Source organism: Podarcis pityusensis (assembly GCF_964106645.2).
Source record: "Podarcis pityusensis genome assembly, chromosome: 5".
Classification (NCBI taxonomy): domain Eukaryota; kingdom Metazoa; phylum Chordata; class Lepidosauria; order Squamata; family Lacertidae; genus Podarcis; species Podarcis pityusensis.
In genome coordinates, this window is record NC_138032.1 from 20,955,265 (window position 1) to 20,974,979 (window position 19,715).

Genomic DNA, 19,715 nt, shown 5'->3' on the forward strand with positions numbered 1-19,715 from the left:
CCCAGGTGGGATTGGACAACTGACTGAGGTAGGCGGAGACCTCCAGGTATCCCACCTGAGGGAAGGCAAAGCCAAGCCTATGCTGATGGGGCCGCTCCAGATCTAGGGCTGCACACGTCCACGCAAAGGGCGCCCCCCGTTTTAAGCGGGGAGCGGTCATTGTGTACACACCCTGAGTCCGTGTGTAAAAACTAGGCTGCTGTTTACTCCTGTGTCTACCACTTCCATGCCATTCCTTGCTTGCTATGGGTCAATTTTTATAAATTACACGCAACAATGACTCTGTCATTAACTTAAATATAGTTAAGAGTTCTTCGTAGTATTTAACTTATATCCCATTTATTTTCTTTCTTCTTTTCATTTCCATCATTTGACCAGTAGGTGTTGCTCTGGATATCTAAGATGAAATTGCAAGGAATGTTTAGTTTCGTAGAGATGCTGTAGGAACTAAGAAACAAGCAGGCTGCCTTCTGTTGTTATTATTATTTGTGAGAAAGCGGGAGAATTTGAAAAATATATATGCATGAATGAGCAGACACCCTAATCCATAGATGGCCTATGTGCATGCAAAAATGTGCTTCTGTGCACATGTTCCTAACTTGTCTGCATTTTTGTGTATGCAAATGGATGCTAGGTGCAAGATTCCAGCTGTGGGGTGTGTGTGCATAGAGCTGTTATATCTATGATAGTGTTGGCCAGCTCTTTGGGACCCGGACAGTTGAGACTGGGTTCAGATTCCCCTACTTTGGCTAATGGGTTATTTCTCCCAGCCGTACCTTGAAATCACAGAATCACAGAATTGTAGAGTTGGAAGGGACCATGAGGGTCATCTAGTTGAAGCCCTGCAATGCAGGAATTCTTTTGCCCGACGTGGGATTTGAACCCACAACCCTGGGATGAAGAGTCTAATGCTCTACTGACTGACCTATCCCAGGATTGAATTTAGGACCTTCTGTATTCAAAGCAGATGCTCTACCACTGAGCTAAAATCTTTCCTTTAAAAGTACCCAAGAGCTTTTCAGTGCAATTAACTGGGATTAAAACTTCATGCTTTGCTAGCACAGCTGTTTAAAGGATTGGGCTTTAAGGGGCTTGGTATAAGTACATCTGTGGTTCCCTTGTTGCCGTTGAGCTGATGTAATCAGCAATTGCAGCATTCTGCACTAACTGCAGCTTCTGGATCAAGCGCAAGGGAAGCCCCACATAGAGCGCATTGCAGTGATCCAGTCGTGAAGTAACCAACGTGTTAACTACTGTGGCAAGGCTTTCCCCTTGCACTGGCAGCTGTTGACACAATCTATAATCTGCTATACCACCACAGTTTCTCCTTCTGATGGTGCAGAAGTTTAAAGTGATTCTATTTCTGGCCAGCTAGCTCATTGGAGTCCATTAACTTGCTCCCTTTTAGGATAATTCCCTGTCATGGGACAATCAGAGACCTCATCCCTGCTGTCTTCTGTTCCTGCCTTCCCCATCTTGGTGCCCTCTGGATGTTTTGTAGAACATCTCCTATCAGCCCCAGCCAGCATGGCCAGGGATAATGGGATCAGTAGTCCAATACTTCTGGAGAGCATGAGGTTGGAGAAGGCTATTCTAGTTCCCATACAGTAGCTTTTGCAGTTCTCATAGAGCAGGTTTTGCTGGAATGACCAAAGATCTAGTACAGGCCTTGATTTCATCTGGCTTAGTTTAGCTCAGTTTTATTTGGACAGCGGCCATTGAGTATTACTCACTTCTCAGGCCCCTGAATATGAACTCTTATGTGAGAAGTATACAGTGGTACCTTGGTTCTCAAACTTAATCAGTTCCGGAAGTCCGTTCCAAAACCAAAGTGTTCCAAAACCAAGGCACACTTTCCCATAGAAAGTAATGCAAAATGGATTAATCCATTCCAGACTTTTAAAAACAACCCCTAAAACAGCAATTTAACATGAATTTTACTATCTAAGAGACCACTGATCAATAAAATAAAAGCAATAATCAATGTACTATACTATAAAATAAATAAGACAGTATTGTAGATGATTAAAAAAAAAAATCTTACCTGCACTGATGATAGTCATTGTCTGGATGGGGGGCTTTTATCCATTTCCACAGTCACACAATCAATCAATCAATCAATCAATCAATCAATCAGTAGCTGTACTGGGTTCCACACAGTCACAAAAACAAATTAACCAAAAAAGCCTCAAAAACAAAATAGCAAAATAAAGAGCAAAAACAAAAGTGCCAAACTTAATCCATTCTGGAAGTCCATTTGACTTCTGAAATGTTTGAAAACTGAGGCACAGCTTCTGATTGGTGCAGGCGCCCCGGAAACAATAGCCGACAGCCGCATTGGACATTCAGCTTCTGAAAAACGTTCGAAAACCAGAACTCTTACTTCCAGGTTTTCAGCGTTTGGGAACCAAGGCGTTTGAGAACCAAGGCACCACTGTACATAGATTGTGTAGACAAGAAAGACAAGAGGAAAGAGACATGCCATTCCAAAGCTGTGCTTGCTTTGGCAATTCAGACCTCTTGAATAAAACTATAAGAAATACCAGTCTGATAAAGCATTTTTATTTACAGTACAATTTTATAAAAAATAATTTCAATAATGTTAGTACAAAATCAATTTACAATATAGTACAGCTGTATCCATTCCAAACAAGAAAATTACAATTATCTGAATGCTAGGTTGGTTTCCAGTATAAATAATATCTTGGACACGGCACTAGCTTTATTAAGGTGTACATATCAGTTGCAACAAAAAACAAAACAAAACAACAAACGTTACTTCAATACTCTTATATGGTACATCTGTAAAATTCACATTGCTAATATAAAATCTACAAATGGGGGATATCCAGAAGACAGCATATTAGCTCTGTAGAAAAAGAGCTCCAGCCATTTGTTTGCATATATTTACTTAAGGAAAGTTATTGAGCCAAAATCTGTCCTCGGATTATAATGAATGACACCTATTTGCTATGAGTGAGAACAGCTTCTGCATAAAGGACTGTTATTCCAATATAATTATTGAATAGGTTTGCTTTTGATTATTACTTTTGATTATGTTTTAACTTTTGCTTGCTGAAAGAACATTTCATCCACACCTCACTTTATGGCTGCATGCTTACAGTACTAACTCGTCATGAGATATATTTAAGAGCACATAGTATGGCTGCCATATGGAAGCCATTTTAAATTGTTCCTCGTGGCAGCTGTTTCTGTGCCCCGGAGAATGAGGTTCCTTGTGGTGAGAAGGCCTCCCACTGACTTAGTAACTACTTGTTCTAGCAGCAGATAATGTCTGCTATCTTCTAACCATCTCTCAGTGCTACTCATCCACTTACCCTCCCTCTGGCACAACTTTTTTCCTTCTTGGACTCAGAACAACAGAGGAGAGTGGGAAAATATTAGAGTGATGTAGTTGTAGCTGCTACAGTCACTTGGAGGCTTTTTGCCATGCTGAGCCTTATCCAAGGGTTCCTGTATGGACTAGGCTGAAGTGGCACCTCATGAATTAAGCATTCCCACCCCCACCCCCATATCACTGCTTGTCTATTGAGTTATAAAGGAACTTCCCTGTGGAAGCTCTTTTGTATGACCAGTTCCTTAAACATTCAGGCTTCCTAGATTTTCTGCATTTGATGTCTTTACATGGACTTTTGAAGGGCATCTGTTCAGGGCCCAAAAACATACTGAGCTCCTCCATGAGGCAGAAGCTCTGTAACCCCCCACCCAACTAAGTTGCCACGAATGTTACAAGCCTCTTCTCCAGCTTGTCTTGTTATCTCTTTGCCGCTGAGGACTCTGTTCCAAATATTAAAGCCAGTTATTTTCCCAGAGAAAGCTAAAGATTCATCGAGACTGCCTCCATCACAGCAGCGATTCTTTTCTTGGCCAATCTTCAAAATCCCACCATCTGGAACGATGTGGTCCTCAGCAATTTCTGTGGAGGCAGCCACCACCTTCCCGTTTACCCACAGTGAAATACTTCCATTAACTGTGCTCCAAATGCCACAAAGGTGAATCCACCGTCCAGAAGAGACGACATGTTGGGCGATGACCTTGTTGTTGTCATTGCTTACAGCAAGAACAGCTGAATCATTGCTCAGATACAACTGAATTTCATGAGGATTTATCTTTGTTCCATAGGAGAATACAATAGTTTTGTCTAGAATTTCCGTCACTTTAACCCATGTGCAGACAGTGAAGGAGTAGAGCACCATTGTGGAAGTTGGGTGAACACTCACATATATCTTTTTGGAGCGCATTGGGAATAAAAGGGCCATCTCACAACCTGCAAAAATAACGGAATGATGTTATCATCAACCAGTTAAGTTACAACCAAAGTAATTATAAGAGTGCCATTCCTTAGGGAACCAAAATGGCACCATCCATACATCTCCATATCTACGACCTTGAATGACCTGGAATGCAACCCCAATGCAAACTGGGAGTTGCTTGTATGAAGTTCTGTTTATGGTTTTTTTTTAAAAAGGACATATATTCCACCACTGAATTTGGGGGATTTCAAAAATGGATTTTCACCAAAATTCCAGTTTGAAAGTTTTAGTTTTCCAAAACTAAGGTTCTTCTGAAAGCCCACAATAGAAGGAAGCAAGATTTTAGGACAGACAGTGGAAGATGGAAAAGATTTATTGCAGTTGTGGATTGTGTTCTTGACATTTTGATCAGTGCATCTTTTTTTAAATGAGTGTCCATAAAACCTTTATAGGATCAGCACATCATTAGATGCTTTGTTTAGGGCACTTTTATTGTATGTTATTTCCTGTTTGGGATTACTTGTATTACACCAAATAAACAGTAGTATTACACAGAAAGAGTGTAATACCTCAAAAACCACATAGAAATGGCACATTGCAAACATCACCTTGCAATGTTGAAAGTAGTCCTCAAGAACTGCATGTTATTTGATGGGATAGAAGTGACCAAAGAACAAATTCAAAACAAAATGAGGCCTATTCTGGCCCCAACTCTTCAAGCACTGATGGCCAAACTTGGCCCTCCAGCTGTTTTTGGACTACAACTCTCATCATCCCTAGCTAACAGGACCAGTGGCCAGGAATGATGGGAACTGTAGTCCCAAAACAACTGGAGGGCCAAGTTTGGCCATCAGTGTATTATGGGACTGGTGGTGGTCAATCATAGAAGTGCTCTAATAAATACAGAAGTAAAGAGATCACAGGAGTTTTTGGAGGGGACATATTATTGTATAAGCAATGAACTATGTATGAGCAATGAGCTATGTATGAGCAATGAACATTTGTATGTCAAGTTCCTAGAGCTAAAATGCATCTTGAAATCACAGCTGTAATAACCGGGCCAGTCACGTGCTTTTGGCTTTGAGTGTGTTAACAACCTTTTGACCACTGAGAAGTGGGGCATTAGGACATGATTCTGTGGGGACTCTTCTTTAAAGAGAGCAGAGCTGTGTGCAGAGACATGGCTTTTTAATTAGCAGGATTTCTGGCTTTATTATCAAGGGGTAGCCAAAATTAAAACCAGCTTCATAAGACACCAGCAACAGTGTGATCAGAAAAACCCCTTAAGAGTCAACCTGGCAGGAATCCACGATACACAAGAAATTAAAACCAGTTGTTGAAAACTCTTTTAGAAAAGATTTCCAGAGGGATCTGTGGGGTATTTCAAAAATACACTCTTCTTGTTCTTAATCATATTACGACTTTCCTTCCTCCTCCTATCAAAACATATGGAACGAAATTCTGTCTGTAGTCAGTCTGTTGTGAATTAAGAGCAGGTCCTGTGAATTCGGCTGAGTTATTCTGGACTTCACACTGACTTCATCAGTTGGGCAAAAATGCAGAAAGGAATCCAGCCAAAGTTAAGAGTTTTTATGTCCTGTTAATTTCTATGGGCTTGAAGCCAGGACTGCACATTGCAGCTGACATGCGGCTGCCGTAGAAAACAGAAATCCTGAAACTCCCCCTCCTCCTCCTTTCTCCTCTATAATGTCTAATAATGTGAAACATGTGTGACATCATTGCATTGTGAGTTCCCCCACCTCTCAAGCAGCAGCCAATGAAGTGGAGTGGGAGGAACCTTGCAAGGTGATGTTGCGTCATATATTTTGCGTTACCAAATGTTACAAAGGAGAAGGGAAGGGGGAGATACAGGATCACCCTTAAAAAAGCAGGCACACATCAGCCACACCATTTAGTTCCGGCATAACTTTCCCATTGAAGTCCACAAGCGTTAAATGTGCTTACCTTTGGCTGGATCATACCTGTATGATTGTTACTCTTAAGTATAGTGAAAATGAGTGGTTTCACCTTTATTTCACAGCTGCAAAGGTTTGCAAAAGAAATGTTAGTCTGATGCCCCCATCTTTAAGCAACTCAGAATGTTGATCCAGGGAAAAGTGAACTGTTAATATCCATTTTTTAGCTCACCTGTTAAAATAATCAAAGGGCCAATAAGAATTTCTTAGAGGTCCTTGGGAATTGCTCTGTTCAAAGCAGAAACTGGTGCATGCAAAAATGCATTTTAACCACTATATTTTAATTTGGCCTTATTCAGTGTGCACCAGTCTGTGCTACAGGGTACTTTCCCTGCACCCCACCCCTCCACCAAAATGTGTGCTCTCTCTCTCTTTCTCATAAATTAAAAAACAAACACTTTTTCCTTATAGTCTTTTGTTTCTTGAATTTAAGAAGTTGACTGTAGTTCTTGCAAACTTTCTCTTGAATGTGCAGGAGTCCATTCTCAGACTGCTGCTTTCTATCAATGAGTATAAAAGGAATATCTGTGCAGTGAGATTTTACCTATTTCGACTAATGAATGCACAACCACATGGTATGGGTTTATTCAGCCATCTGTTTGCTTTTCGGTCCCACTGTAGTCAAATAAAACAAAAGAAACTTTTATGTTTCAGTTTCACAGGCAACTGATGCTTTGGAGGCCAGTGATTGGCACTGCCAACCAAAATCTGCAGTTGGCATCATTTACCCCACAGAGCTGCAGGCATCCTTGAACTGTGGTAAATGCTGGTTTTGTGTGGCTAGTTCTAAATGCAGGAGCCATCCTCTCTATATTAACTTAGTATTATAAGTATCTTGATTTTTCCTTTAGTGGAATATTTCCTTGATTACTTCAGGAATTGATATTCATCTAGGTATTGCCTTAAAAATCCTTGTTGGGTTGTAAATTGGAGCAGAGAAGGATAAGTTCAAAAACTATTTTATGAAAATGGTTATTCTATTCATCGTAACATGAGTCATGACATGCATAATGGTGACTTCTGCCGGAGCACTTGAATGGTGCTGGTATTTCAAAGAAAAGTTGCAGGGGAATTTTTGTGATGGATCGCTATGCAGTTGGGCTGCACAGGGTGAAAGCTATTCCGCCTTCCCGAACCCCTGTGGAGAATCTGTTTATGCCCTGAAGCATGAGAATTGATGAATAGCGTGTTGACATAATCAGTGAGCTCACGGGGTCAAGTTTTGTTCATAAATAGCCTCTGAGGAATGCTGCGAAGGAGGCAGCAGGTAGGTTGCTGGGAAGAGGAAGGAAAAGAAGGGACCGAAATGGAATAGAATAAGAGGGTTTTTTTGTGGATTATTGTTCTTATTCTTGCAAACACAAGGGGAAGTCTGTAGCTGGAAGCCAGGAGTCAAGAAGACATTAAGGCCTTGGAAATGTGAAAGCTGTAGACCAGTACAGTGGTACCTCGGGTTAAGTACTTAATTCGTTCCGGAGGTCCGTTCTTAACCTGAAACTGTTCTTAACCTGAAGCACCACTTTAGTTAAGTGCTGCTGCCGCGCTGACGGAGACCAATTTCTGTTCTTATCCTGAAGCAAAGTTCTTAACCTGAAGCACTATTTCTGGGTTAGAGGAGTGTGTAACTTGAAGCGTATGTAACCTGAAGCGTATGTAACCCAAGGTACCACTGTCAGGAGTCTTTCTGTTGGTCAAATATAGGAAACGATGTTGCCTTTGGCACCATCCAGTATTATGCTAGCTATAGTCTCCTTGTTAGGCATCCTGTAAATGGGTTTTATGCTGTGTGTTCATGTTCTTTGGTTGCCATATTGTACAATCTGGGCATCTGCTAAACACAGTCTGCTCCCACACACTATGCCTTCATCTCAGGCTTCACAACAATGCTTCCCCTTGTATAATAAAAGCATGGATTGGCACTATTTAACAAGAGTTGCTTAAACACAGTTGTTTGGGAACGGATGTGAAACTTATTAACTAACAATAGTTTAACTTACCAAATGGCAACAAGTGCTGTGTGGTACTTTTCTGGGCTTCTTTCAGTTCAGCTTTGGTTTCCTGCAGTTCTTGCCATAGCGAATTCAGGATGGAACCGCCCCCACTTGCCATGTCTCTGGATCGGTCTCTCTGCAGAAAGCCCCTCTGCTGCTCATCCACCTCAGCTCCCCTCTGCCAAGTGTGCTCAATGTGACCCAGCCTGCTGGACATGTTTTGGCTCAGCTGCAGAATCTCTTTGAGGATCTTCCCTTCCGCAGATACATGAGGCACCCCGGGAAAGTCCTCAGTTTGCCTGCTGCTTTTTGCCAGCATCTGGCCCATTTGGCTCACGATTTGGGAGGCAGCTTTCTCTGTGGAAGTGGTGCACGTGCCAGCCAAGGTCTGCACTAACTGGAGCATCTCCCCTCTCACCGCTTGCAGCTCCACCTTAAGGATTTCATCGAGGGAGTGGAGCAGCATATTCTCTTTCATCTGGGAGTTCTCAAGCATGATGAAGAGTTTGTCCCATTCTGTGTGTTCTCGCTGGCAGTCGCACGAAATACCTAGAGCAGAATAAACACAGCGGCTGTTAAATCTATGTTTCTGTGCTGTGGGTTATTTTTTTCCTTGAGCAAAGTTGTCTTTTAAATAAGTCTTTTGGAGCACACTGTTTTCGGTGTGCTTCAAAACTTCCCACTGCTTTCTTTCCCCAGAAGACAAGGCTATGACTTGTTCAAATAGTGCTGGTGGTGTTATGTGGCCAACCTTAGCATTGTAAAAGGGAACTAGAGAAAAGAACACAGGCGTCTGCCTTCTTTTACCTATAAAGGTCTTGTAATCACCATGCTTTTTTTTTTTGTTAGCTGGCTACAGCTTTTACAACAGTGAAAGCATAAGAAACATGAACTCTGAATGTTCTTTCCTTCGATGACTACAGAAACAGCTAGCTTGCAAGACTGAGACGAAATAGGCAAAAGAACTACTTACTTTCTTCCGTTGCAGGAATTACACTTTCAACTTCATTGTCAAAATTGAAGAAAAAAAGGTCATCGTACTCATCCTGGGTCTGACTAGATGAGGGAGACCAGAAAGCAAAAAACAGGATCACAAAGGAAAGCATTTCTTTCAATTATGATTCCCCAGCTGTTTCCTTGAAAGTCTCAGCGTGCTCCTGAATGAAAAAGTCTCTAATAAGAAACTGAGCAGAGATGATTCTAAGAGAGGGAGTTGCAGAAAGCCCTTAAATAATACTCTGAGAGTGCCTGAACCTGAATGAATGAGTAATGCTAGTGCTAGTGCTGTAATCGGAGTGCTTCTGGTTATTATTAATTTTTTTTTTTTTTTGGATGGGAGTTGTGGGGAGGAGAAGGGGGGGTGGGAGGTTGCACAATCCTGAACCTTAAAAGTTTGAAATGTGGCTGGATTACCTAGCAGTGTAAAGGGAGAAATCATGGGGAAAACTCCTATTACGAATTGCAAAGCTCCTTGGAGACTAGTTTTTCTTGAAAAATATTCTGAAGGATGAAAAGCCAAGAAAACAAATAAATTGTGAATTTGCTGAAATGAAGAGAGACTGGAATTTCAAGCTATGGTTCGAAAACATTTTAGAGTACATTCCAAGTTACAATCCTTTTTTAAAAAAAAGGTTTTGCATAACTTTGAAGTTTCCCAAATTGAAGTGTACTGGGTTGGTTTTTTTAATGCAGTAATTTAAATATATCTTAATAATAATAATAATCAGTGATATATTGGGTTGGACTAAGACCCCGTTTTCTATAAGAAATTGCAGGTGCTCACTTGTATAGAAGATGATGATGATGATAATAATAACAACAACAACAGCAACAACAACAACAACAATAATAATAAAAATTACTTACACCCCACCTATCTGACTGGGTTCTCCCAGCCATGATCACCAGTTGAACATATTCTACATCCCCCCTAAGACTGGCAATCAGCTGTCCATCATAGGATCATGAAATCATAGAATTCTAGAGTTGGAAAGGATCCTGACGACCATCTCATCCAGCACCCTGGAATGCAAGAATATGCTGCTATTCCATAGGGGGATCAAATCTTCAACCTTGGTGTTATCAGCCCACGTTCTAACCAACTGAGCTATCCAGGCTCCCAAATCATGGATAAATTGGGAACTAGGATGGGCTGCTGCTAACAAAGTGCCAGGCGCTGGATGTGGTCCTTTCCTCACCACCCTTGCCAGTAGCATTCTTTTCTGCATGCTGATCTTCCTTGAGAAGACTTGCTCAAGGAAGCCTTGACATCTACCCACAGAGATGCCTTGCTGGATCTAGACAGTAGTCTGCAGGTGGCTTTAGATTATAACCCTGATTTTGCTGACACTCACAACAACCCTGCAAGATGGATCACAGGGCTTCCTAGTTTGCAGATGGAATGCTTAGGCTCTAAGATGTCCCTTGTTCAAGGGCACCCTCAATCTATGTACCTGGTTAAGCTGGAATTTGGGGAACAGAAATTCAAAATGTATGATCAAAGTGAACATTCAATCCACTATACTAGAACTATTCAAGGAGGGGTGCCTTCTCTAGAGACTGAAACTGTCTGTGACAGCTTCCAATTTATACTTAGTCACCTGTATGATATATTAGTCTACTGAACTTTAAAAGTATCCATGTCCATTCTGTGAGAATCAGGATATCCCTGCTAGAAAGCAGTGGCAGACTTTGGGGCTCTCAAATTTCATAAGCGCCCTGCACGGCACTATAATTTGGCACCCCTGCAACCTCTTGAGCTCCATTCTAGAGCATTGTTTTAACTGCCCCTGCAGTGTGACCCCCAGTGTGACCGGTTGCACTACCCTAAAGCCACTTCTGCAGAAAGGTGCACAGTCTCAGATGTGGGCGTACTTATGGAAAGACTTAAGTGGGAATTAATGACCCATTGTCCTTAATGACTCATACCGCTGAGGCTGAAAAACTAGATGTGAGAGGAGTTGTGTGGTTTACAGACATGCAAAATACAGACCCAAGCTGCCACCCGCCCTCTCTCAGTAATGTTCAATAAAATAAAATATGCAAAATGATACTACTGTGCTGAAGATTTTCCTGCCCCTGCAGGCTCAACCACCAATGAAGAAGAGGCGGGGGAGCTTGCAGTATAGTGATGACAAGTTACGTGTTCAGTAGACATTACTGGAAGGCAGAGAGAGGATCAGAAGATATGAGACTGCTGTTTTTGAGCCGTTGCATGACTTCTAGCCTGCGTAGCTTTGGCTCAGCGTACATTATTACAGGCCCATGTAAATACGGCCATTCTCCAACTATGCAGAGCTGTGCCATTTAGCTAACATACGAATTGGCCTCCAGATCTGCCAGTCAGGGTTTTCAAATGTGGAAATGTTCATTGATTTCCTCCTACTTTGTTCTTTATGAATTGGCTGTGGTTTCGGTGTATCTGTAAGCTGCGTTTGTGGAATAGGGGAATACAATTTAAGAAGGATATTGATCAGCTGGATCATGTGCAGAGGAGGGCAACCCAGATGATCAAGGGTCTGGAAACCGAGCCTTATGAAGAACGGTTGAGGGAGTTGGGTGTGTTTAGCCTGGAGGAGAGGAGACTGAGAGCAGATATAATAGCTATCTTCAAGTGTCTAAAGGGCTGTCACATGGAAGATGGAGCAAGCTGGTTTTCTCCTACTCCAGAGGCTAGGACCTGAACCAATGGCTTCAAGTTACAGTAAATGAGATTCCGACTAAACATCAGGAAGAACTTCCTGACAGCAAGAGCTGTTTGACAGTGGAACAGACTCCCACGAAAGGTGGTGGACTTTCCTTCCTTGGAGGTTTTTAAGCAGAGGTTGGATAGCCATCAGTCATGTTTGCTTTTGTTGAGATTCCTGCATTGCAGGGGGTTGGACTGGATGACCCTCAGTTTCCCTTCCCACTCTACAATTCTATAATCATCATCACAGGATAGATGCGTCCTACTGAGTGGGAATGTTTTGTTCTCTAGTAAAAATACATGGGTTATAACCGTTAGCTCTACTCGGAACAGACCCATTGAAATGAATGGACTTAAGTTAGTGATGTCCAGTATTTTCAGTGGGCCTGCGCCGATTAAAAATAACACTGGATATGAACCCATGAGTACAATATATATGCTTCTTGTGTCACTTTTGAATTGTGCAAAGAGACGAGGAACATAATAGGAACATAATGCATAGTTCTGAGAGAGATAGAAATCTAAAGTGAGAAGCTGCCTCAAAGTACTCTCGTTCACCTGTTAGAAGAGCCATAGGATTAAAGGGTAGCTAGGGGCTCTCAATCGCAGGAAAGAGCCTCCACGTTTACAGCATGGTCTCCCTTCAGACCTTCGCTCAACACATGGAGATCGGAGAGCGGGATGCAGAACTGGGCAGTCGTGCGCAGTGTTGGGCGTGGAGCCATCAGCACAACTCTTTAATTATCTGGCGTCCCTTCACATGGATAGCATATGAAACAGGCTCCAAAAGACCTAGCAGTTCCCGGTAGGTATCTAGCCATTTCTGTTACAAAACTCAGTTCTTTCCAACTGTGGCCTCATGTTTTCATAATTCACGAACATGATATGGGTGACTGCTTTGCCAGAACCTTTATCAATGTCTATCATCTATGCTGTGACTGATAAACATCTTGCCAGAATACACAGTAGTGGTAGTATGTCGGGTCAACAACAGGGCAAGATTTGGTCATCTGAAAGTACTTTGTACATAGCAGCATCAAGAGAAAGCTTCCAGAAGATGGGCTAGGGGAGCAAGAGATGCTTCCTTTTTATGTTCATAATTCATGCCAAACAATTCCCCCCCGGAAGAATCCATTGGCCAACTTTTCCCTCACACCTTTTAATTCACAAGGACTCAACTGCATTCCAAGGTTTATATCTGAAGGCACCTCTGGATTTAAGAATGAACATCTGCTCACATCCTTTTTTAAAAAAGAAGAAGTCAATTTGGAAATCCCAGGTTCATGCTCACTTCTTTTCTATTAGTAGTAAGTATGAAATATATCATTAGCTCCAAATCACTACGGAGGCTTAACAAACATGGGTGAGTAATGATGATGTCAGGCTTCTTATCCCAGAGAGCCCCTCTGGAATTATTCTGGTATTGTGAAGAAAAATTGGATACCTAATTTGGATAGTTAAAACAGGAGTGGACTGGTTCATGGAGGCCTGATAAGTTAAGGCATGGAGCTCTTTCATTAAAACACAAAACCCAGTAGGAGTGTTGGTTCTGTTGTCTCACTGGGAGCTTACTTAATCGGAGGCATCTTTCATCTAGTCCAGTCACTGCATTGGCAATAGTGACTGACTTGCTGTGAAGCGGGAAAAAGTTGTTCGATAGCCATCAGGCCTATGAGGAAATCCTTCCTGATCTGCTGCTGACTCAGACATTCCTAGACTTAAAAGACTGATGATGCTGTTCGTTTCCCCATGGGGGCATGGATCCAAAGTGGAAGAGGACAAAGGTGAGAAGTTACTCGTCATGCAGTGCAAGTTTCTTCAGAATGATGCAGTGTGCACAATTTTGTTTGTAACAGATGATTGATGTAGGGTGTACACGAAATATCTAAAGCAGGCATTTGAATCATAGTTAGGAACATGGTCCAGCATCCTGTTTCTAATGGTGGCCACCAGCTAGAGTTTTCCAGGAACCTAGCAAGCAAAGCATGAAGGCAATCTCCTTCCTCCACTATTTGGCACCTGACAACTGGCATTCATGGCTATCTTGGCTGTGAGTTCTGGGAGACCTGCTCCCTGCTTTTCTGGCCTTTTCCTTCATGGCCATGGAGGGTGTGGCCCTGATTGACTCCAACTACACAAGCCAAGGCTGTTGAAGAGGCCAGAGACCATCTTTGTTGTCTCTTGGTGGAGACCCAGGTCATCGAGCCTGAGCTTCCTCAGCCACCCCCACCATGAACTGGTATTGGCAGGATTGGCAGCAACAGCAGCAAATATGTTCTACACTTATGACAATGTATTATTCTCTTGCTAACTATGTTGTTTTAAATGTGCATTTCATATTTGATTTCCTTTAGTAACGTGTTCTTTTTAAATGTTTAAGATAATTTGGTTAACTTTGCTGCATTAAATATGCATTCCATAGTTGACCTTTGTAATGTTTAGTTTTGAAATCTTTAAGGTAATACTTTAGTTTCCTGTTAATTGTGTTGGTTTGAATGTATACTTTATATTTTACTTTCTTCATTAATGTTTTACTCTGGATTGTTTTATTTGATGCTTTAATGTAGGTTGTTAACCGCTTTGAGATTTTTCTTTTTAAAAAAATAAATAAATCAGTAAAGGAATGAAAACAACAATGACAACAACAACGACTGCCTCTGAATGTGGAGGTACTACTTAGATACCCTTCTCAATGTGTTATATTTAATTCTAATCATCTGGTGAATGAGCTGTGTCAGGTTCCTAGGAACAGATACCATCTTGAAGAAACACATTCTTGAGTTGCTGGTCACCATTGACCCCAAAATGAACATAGGGTGTAATTCACCATTATGCTATTATGATTGGTCTGTCAGTGCAAGCATTTCTAGTTGTCAGATGAAATGATCTTCTGCCTCCTCCAAGAGCTTCATGACCCCCAAGAGCTAATATGGGAGAGAAGCTGGGGGGAGGGGGCATTGTGCTAGTGGGACATGATATGCTGGCTTCTGCTGGTGCAACTGTTTCAGGGATGCCCAAACATTTTTCAAAGAGAACCAGATTTGATGAAGTGAACATGCGTGAGTTGTTGAGCTTCTTTTAGGATTGAAGTTGTTCAGCTTTTTTTGGATTTTTCACCCCGAAACAGACTTTGGACATGCCTGGTTTAGTTGAATCTGTCCCGTGGAATCCATGTCCCTTTGCTATAGGGCTAGAAAAAGTGGGGAGGGGGGGGCGGTACTCTGCTAATGCATCCCATCAGTGCAGGATTTCTGCTTGTGCAAATAGACTTTTTCCCTTCTCTTCCCCCTGCACGTCTCCTTGCCCGCCCAAAATCTGCTCCAGAGGGTTGAGGGAGCCTCTAGAATAGATTTAAGGGAGGGAGAAGAGAGGGGAAATATTTTGTTATGCAAGCAGAAATCCTTGCATTAGCACCACATTGGTTGCCTTAGCACTACATTGAATTCTACCCTATAATTCAAAACTTATGCCAGCAACGTATGTCGCTGTGTTTCATGCACAAAAAGCTGCTTAAGATAAGAACAAGACACATGATGAGGGACAAATCTGCCACTTGTAACTGCCTGCTGGGGTGCTGCTGTTATTTAAACTTATTTTTAGGAAGGCGCTGCAGCTTGCCATTACCAGTGGCAGGCTTGAAGAACACATCATTCCCCCTTGAGATATTGTGGTTTAGTATCTGTTTAATGAGAAATTGAAGTGTCTGCCATGGGTCCCAGGCACAGAGCCTCATGGTGCAATTCTTTGCATGCTTACTCAGAAGTCCCGTTGAGTTTGGTGAGGCTTACACCCAAATAAGTGGGTATAGGATTGCAGCCTCAGTGGAGCAGGGGTGTCATTCAAAACCCAAAGCAGGCTACTTGAGCTGTTCCCCGTGTGTCCCAGGCCATATTCCAGAAGAAACAGCTGATGGAGAAGACATGCTATCAGCATTTGACATTAACATCTAAGTAATGCAAAACATTGAAAAGGCACTTTAGGCATCTCTTGCAATAGCACCTTAGTTGAAAAGGTTTTCAACTAATAGCATTAGGACTGAGGCAGGCACAAACATTTCATTGAAGGAGGGATAGTCAGGATCTGATTCCATGTCAGTTCTTTAGATGTTTCCAAAAAACATTTGAAGATTTTCCATTTAAATTATGTACATTTTACATGTGTTCTTTCCCTGAAATAGAAAGTTACGTATTCTTCTCACTGCATTTCCCCCTCAAATACACATTTCTCCCTTAAAACACACATTTGGGTGTGTTGTTTTTTTGAACCAAAACTGCTTTACAAACTTTGGGAAAGTGTTCAGTCCAACCGATAGCTTCAATACGCATGTAAGTTTGGGAGCAGTGAATTAGGTCAGTTTGTTTTAAAATGCAAACCAAATAAATTTCTCCTTCATCCATAAATCTAACTCTGATTTGGTCCTGCCTTACAGTATAGACTTTTAGGACAGTTGTGATTTAATTGTTGGAGATGTCGAACTATACATATGGCATTCCAGATGCTGGTAATTACAGGGTGAAGGAATGTCCTAACAGCTGATGTTTCTACTAAACAGTCTGAAACTCTGCTATCATGCAACTGATGAGTGACCTGGTTGTCTTCCACGTTAAGAGAGTGAGCAAATTTAAATGAAAGAAAGCATAGGAGATCGGCATACACATTTTTTTTGCTGGAAAGTGAATCCATAGGGGCTTTCAGTATGTTTAGAAGATTTAGAGAGTGAAACCATGTAATATAGTGATAGGCAGATGTTTCCCATATGCTGTCAGCATGGAACTTCAATCACTCCAGGCCCAGCTTGTACAATGTTTCATGTTATAGATTTCTCTGTGAAGCCTGGCTTCAAATTAAATTGTGCACGCACATCTTCAAACACACTCTTCAAAACTGTGTGTGAGAATAATTTTTTTTTGTCCTGGTTGTTCTCTTTCATTTTCCATGCTTAAGCAACTCCCTAGTCCCCATAAATTGCATCCTAACTGGTTGTATTTCAGTTTACCTTTTTGCTAATTTTATACTTTTAAAAACCAAATATTGTTTCCAGACCTCCTTTTAAATGCATTGGCTTGTCTTACTTTTCATGCTTGTTTAGCAGTAACCTTTGCAGTGGTTTAGTGCTCAATTAAATATCGATACATTTTTTTGAAAATCTAAGCAGCTTGCTTTATGCACAAGGCCATGTTGCCTCGCTTAGCCGCATTCCACATTAGATAATGTTTTGATTTCTTGATGCAATATGTATTTTCCTTTTGTTGTGCCATATGTTTTGACACAAACACCAGTTTTCACAAATCTCCTCCCCAGAAATCATGGGTAATAAAATGCCAATTCCATTATTACTTTATCTCTTCGCTTTGAGAGATGTTATGAAGGGAGAGACTTGCTGGCAAGATAGACCATGCTGGCTCTCTCTTATTCTTCCATTCTCGTTTTCTCGACAGGGAACGCAATGTTGCTACGCGTATTACCCTGCTTGTATGAAAAGCAATCGCAGCCAATTAACAGCCACCTGAAGGATCTGGTATCGCTGATGTCTCATCTGGAGCAGCCTGAACAGCAGCACCTTTTACGGCTTTTGCTTATAGTTGCAAAGAAAAAACAACCAGAGGTAACACTTATTAATTCATATTTTTCCACTTATTAATTCATATTTTCCCACCTTAGTGTAGGTGGCTGTTCATTCAAGGGAGTCTGTAATTTAAATACCTTTTCAGCACAATCAAGTTTCCCATGTTATTAGGACTTCCTCCAGAGAAGCAGGCACAAATATTGTGTTTGCCCGTCCAATGTATTTCCTTGCAAGTCATGCCCCTTGAACCCTAAACTTTCATTTAGACCTTGCTGAGTTCACAAACAGTTTAGAGATTAGGCACAAAGAGGGGGAAGCAGGAAAATGCACTCTCTCTGGCGGAATTGCAGCTCGCTGCACACACCGTGTGACTATGCCCTCACACTGCGAGTGCTGGAATTTGCACACTGGCGTAAACCCTCCCTCTCTCCAGGACTTCACTCTGGTGTGGTAAATATTAGGTGATGCTGCGTTTACTCAGCCTGTTCGCTGCTTGTAATTAACTGTCCAGCTGTAACACTTATTTTGCGCACCTGAGACTATGCACACAAATGTAAACAGATGGCCTTAGAAAGGAGTTCGTGAACTTACAGCCCTGCAGATGTTGCTGGACTACCGTTCCAGCCATCCCTGACCATTGAGCATGCTGGCTGGGGCTGATGGGAGTCGGGGTCCCACAACATCTGGAGCACCACAGGTTTCCTATCCCTGACTTAGAAGGGTATAAATCATGGGTAGGCAAACTAAGGCCCGGGGGTTGGATCCGGCCCAATTGCCTTCTAAATCTGGCCCGCGGACAGTCTGGGAATCAGCATGTTTTTACATGAGTAGAATGTGTGCTTTTATTTAAAATTCATTTTTAAAAAAATGATATTTATTGAAATTTTTAAAATTACAGAAAAAGACAAAGCAGAGAAAGAAAAAAGAAAAAAACAAAAAAGAGAAAAAAAACAAAAAAAACCCCACATCCAACAATACAAATTCAAAAAACAAAAATACACCACAAACAGATAAAAATAAAACCAACATTCTCAAATCTTCAACTTTCATTACCTTCTTTCTTTGACCTCCTCCTCCTCCCTTTTTTTGTATCCCAGTTAATAATTATCGCAGCAAATCCTTTCCATATTTCATAATATTCTGTCATTACATTACCTTAATCTATTTTCATCTTATCTTATAAAAAACCTTAAAACTTAAATCTTATTTTTACCCACTTCTCATAACCATAATATTCTTGCCTAATTCTTTAAACATTTTTACTAGAGCCAAGTAATTTTGTTCCAACATTTTTCTAACAGTCATCAATTTTATAAAACAATCCTATTGATAAAAAAAAAAAGAAATAGAAACAATCCAATCTTCATCCAGCGTCCCTTCCTCCTGGTCCCGGGTTTTGTCAGTCCTTTTTATCCCATCGATCTAGCGCATTAACCTGGTAACCTTATATCCGAGGCCCTTAAGTCCCTTCCATGTCCCTTCCGCAGCTCTTCTTCATATTCACCTTTCACTCGTGGGAACTCCAGCTTGGTAGTGTTTTTGACCCTTTTCAACAAATCAGCCCCTTTTCCATAGTCCAGACTAAACTCCATGTAGTATTTAAAAACATGTTTCAGAGTCCCTCCAAAATTGAGAGCCCCCACAGCTCCAAACATCTCACGGCCCATTGCCAGACTCAGAAAGTCCAAACATCCCTGCATAGGGGGGTCTATCCAACCCCCCATTTCCAAATCAGTCCAAACTTTATCTTTCCTAATCTGGCTTTTTCCAAGTTCATTTGTCAAATCCAAAAGCTCATGTTCCTGTTGGGCCACAGCTCCCTCCATCTCTGGCGCCCAAGATTCCGCAACATCCTCTTCTCTCATCTGTTTTGTCAGGGCACACTCCTGATTTAATTCCTGGGTGGGCTCCATATAGTTTCCCACTGCCTGTTCAAAAATTCTGACCGCATTAGTCATCAAATTCGTCTTCTCAGTTAACTGTTCCAGTAGAGCATTTATTTTACAGAGAGCACACAACAGAGCTTCTGAATACATTGTCCTACAAGGTCACAAGCCTTTTCCCACGATTGTAATCTGTGACAGCTGCAAGCTCCCTGGAATTAGTTACAGTTTCCCAGTCTCCCTCTAGGGGGAAAACTTCTAATTGTTCTTGCAACAAAGTTTCTTTTTTGAGATATTTTGTCAATATTTGTTCCTTTAAAATGCGAAAGGAAACAGT

General features: G+C 41.5%; 2 protein-coding genes across 18 annotated transcripts in view; one reads left to right on the forward strand and one right to left on the reverse strand.

Moving 5' to 3' along the window:
* VEPH1 (ventricular zone expressed PH domain containing 1) overlaps nt 1-19,715 on the forward strand; it is a 159,253-nt gene that overhangs the window by 52,680 nt on the left and 86,858 nt on the right. For 16 of the 17 annotated variants that reach the window (XM_081007892.1, XM_081007887.1, XM_081007886.1 and 13 more), the window contains one exon: nt 17,368-17,534. In XM_081007892.1, coding sequence (XP_080864018.1) covers nt 17,368-17,534 — 167 coding nt within the window. Of the gene's footprint in view, nt 1-17,367; nt 17,535-18,393; nt 18,725-19,715 lie in introns of those variants that run through there. The other variant, XM_081007885.1, reaches the window with a different exon arrangement.
* On the reverse strand, nt 2,547-9,508 carry PTX3 (pentraxin 3). Its single transcript, XM_081006385.1, has 3 exons — nt 9,215-9,508; nt 8,248-8,790; nt 2,547-4,288 (listed from the first exon to the last, which is right to left on the reverse strand). Exons 1-3 carry the CDS (start codon nt 9,345-9,347, stop codon nt 3,669-3,671), a joined length of 1,296 nt encoding a protein of 431 aa, XP_080862511.1. The 5' UTR covers nt 9,348-9,508; the 3' UTR covers nt 2,547-3,668.

What these genes read in the sequence shown, in the direction of transcription:
- PTX3 (XM_081006385.1), bottom strand. Translation starts at nt 9,347, where the DNA reads ATGCTTTCCTTTGTGATCCTGTTTTTTGCTTTCTGGTCTCCCTCATCT. An exon ending in AATTCCTGCAACGGAAGAAA is followed by an intron (nt 8,791 to 9,214) that starts GTAAGTAGTTCT and finishes ATTCTGCTCTAG; the next exon opens with GTATTTCGTGCGACTGCCAG. An exon ending in ACAGCACTTGTTGCCATTTG is followed by an intron (nt 4,289 to 8,247) that starts GTAAGTTAAACT and finishes TTATTTTTGCAG; the next exon opens with GTTGTGAGATGGCCCTTTTA.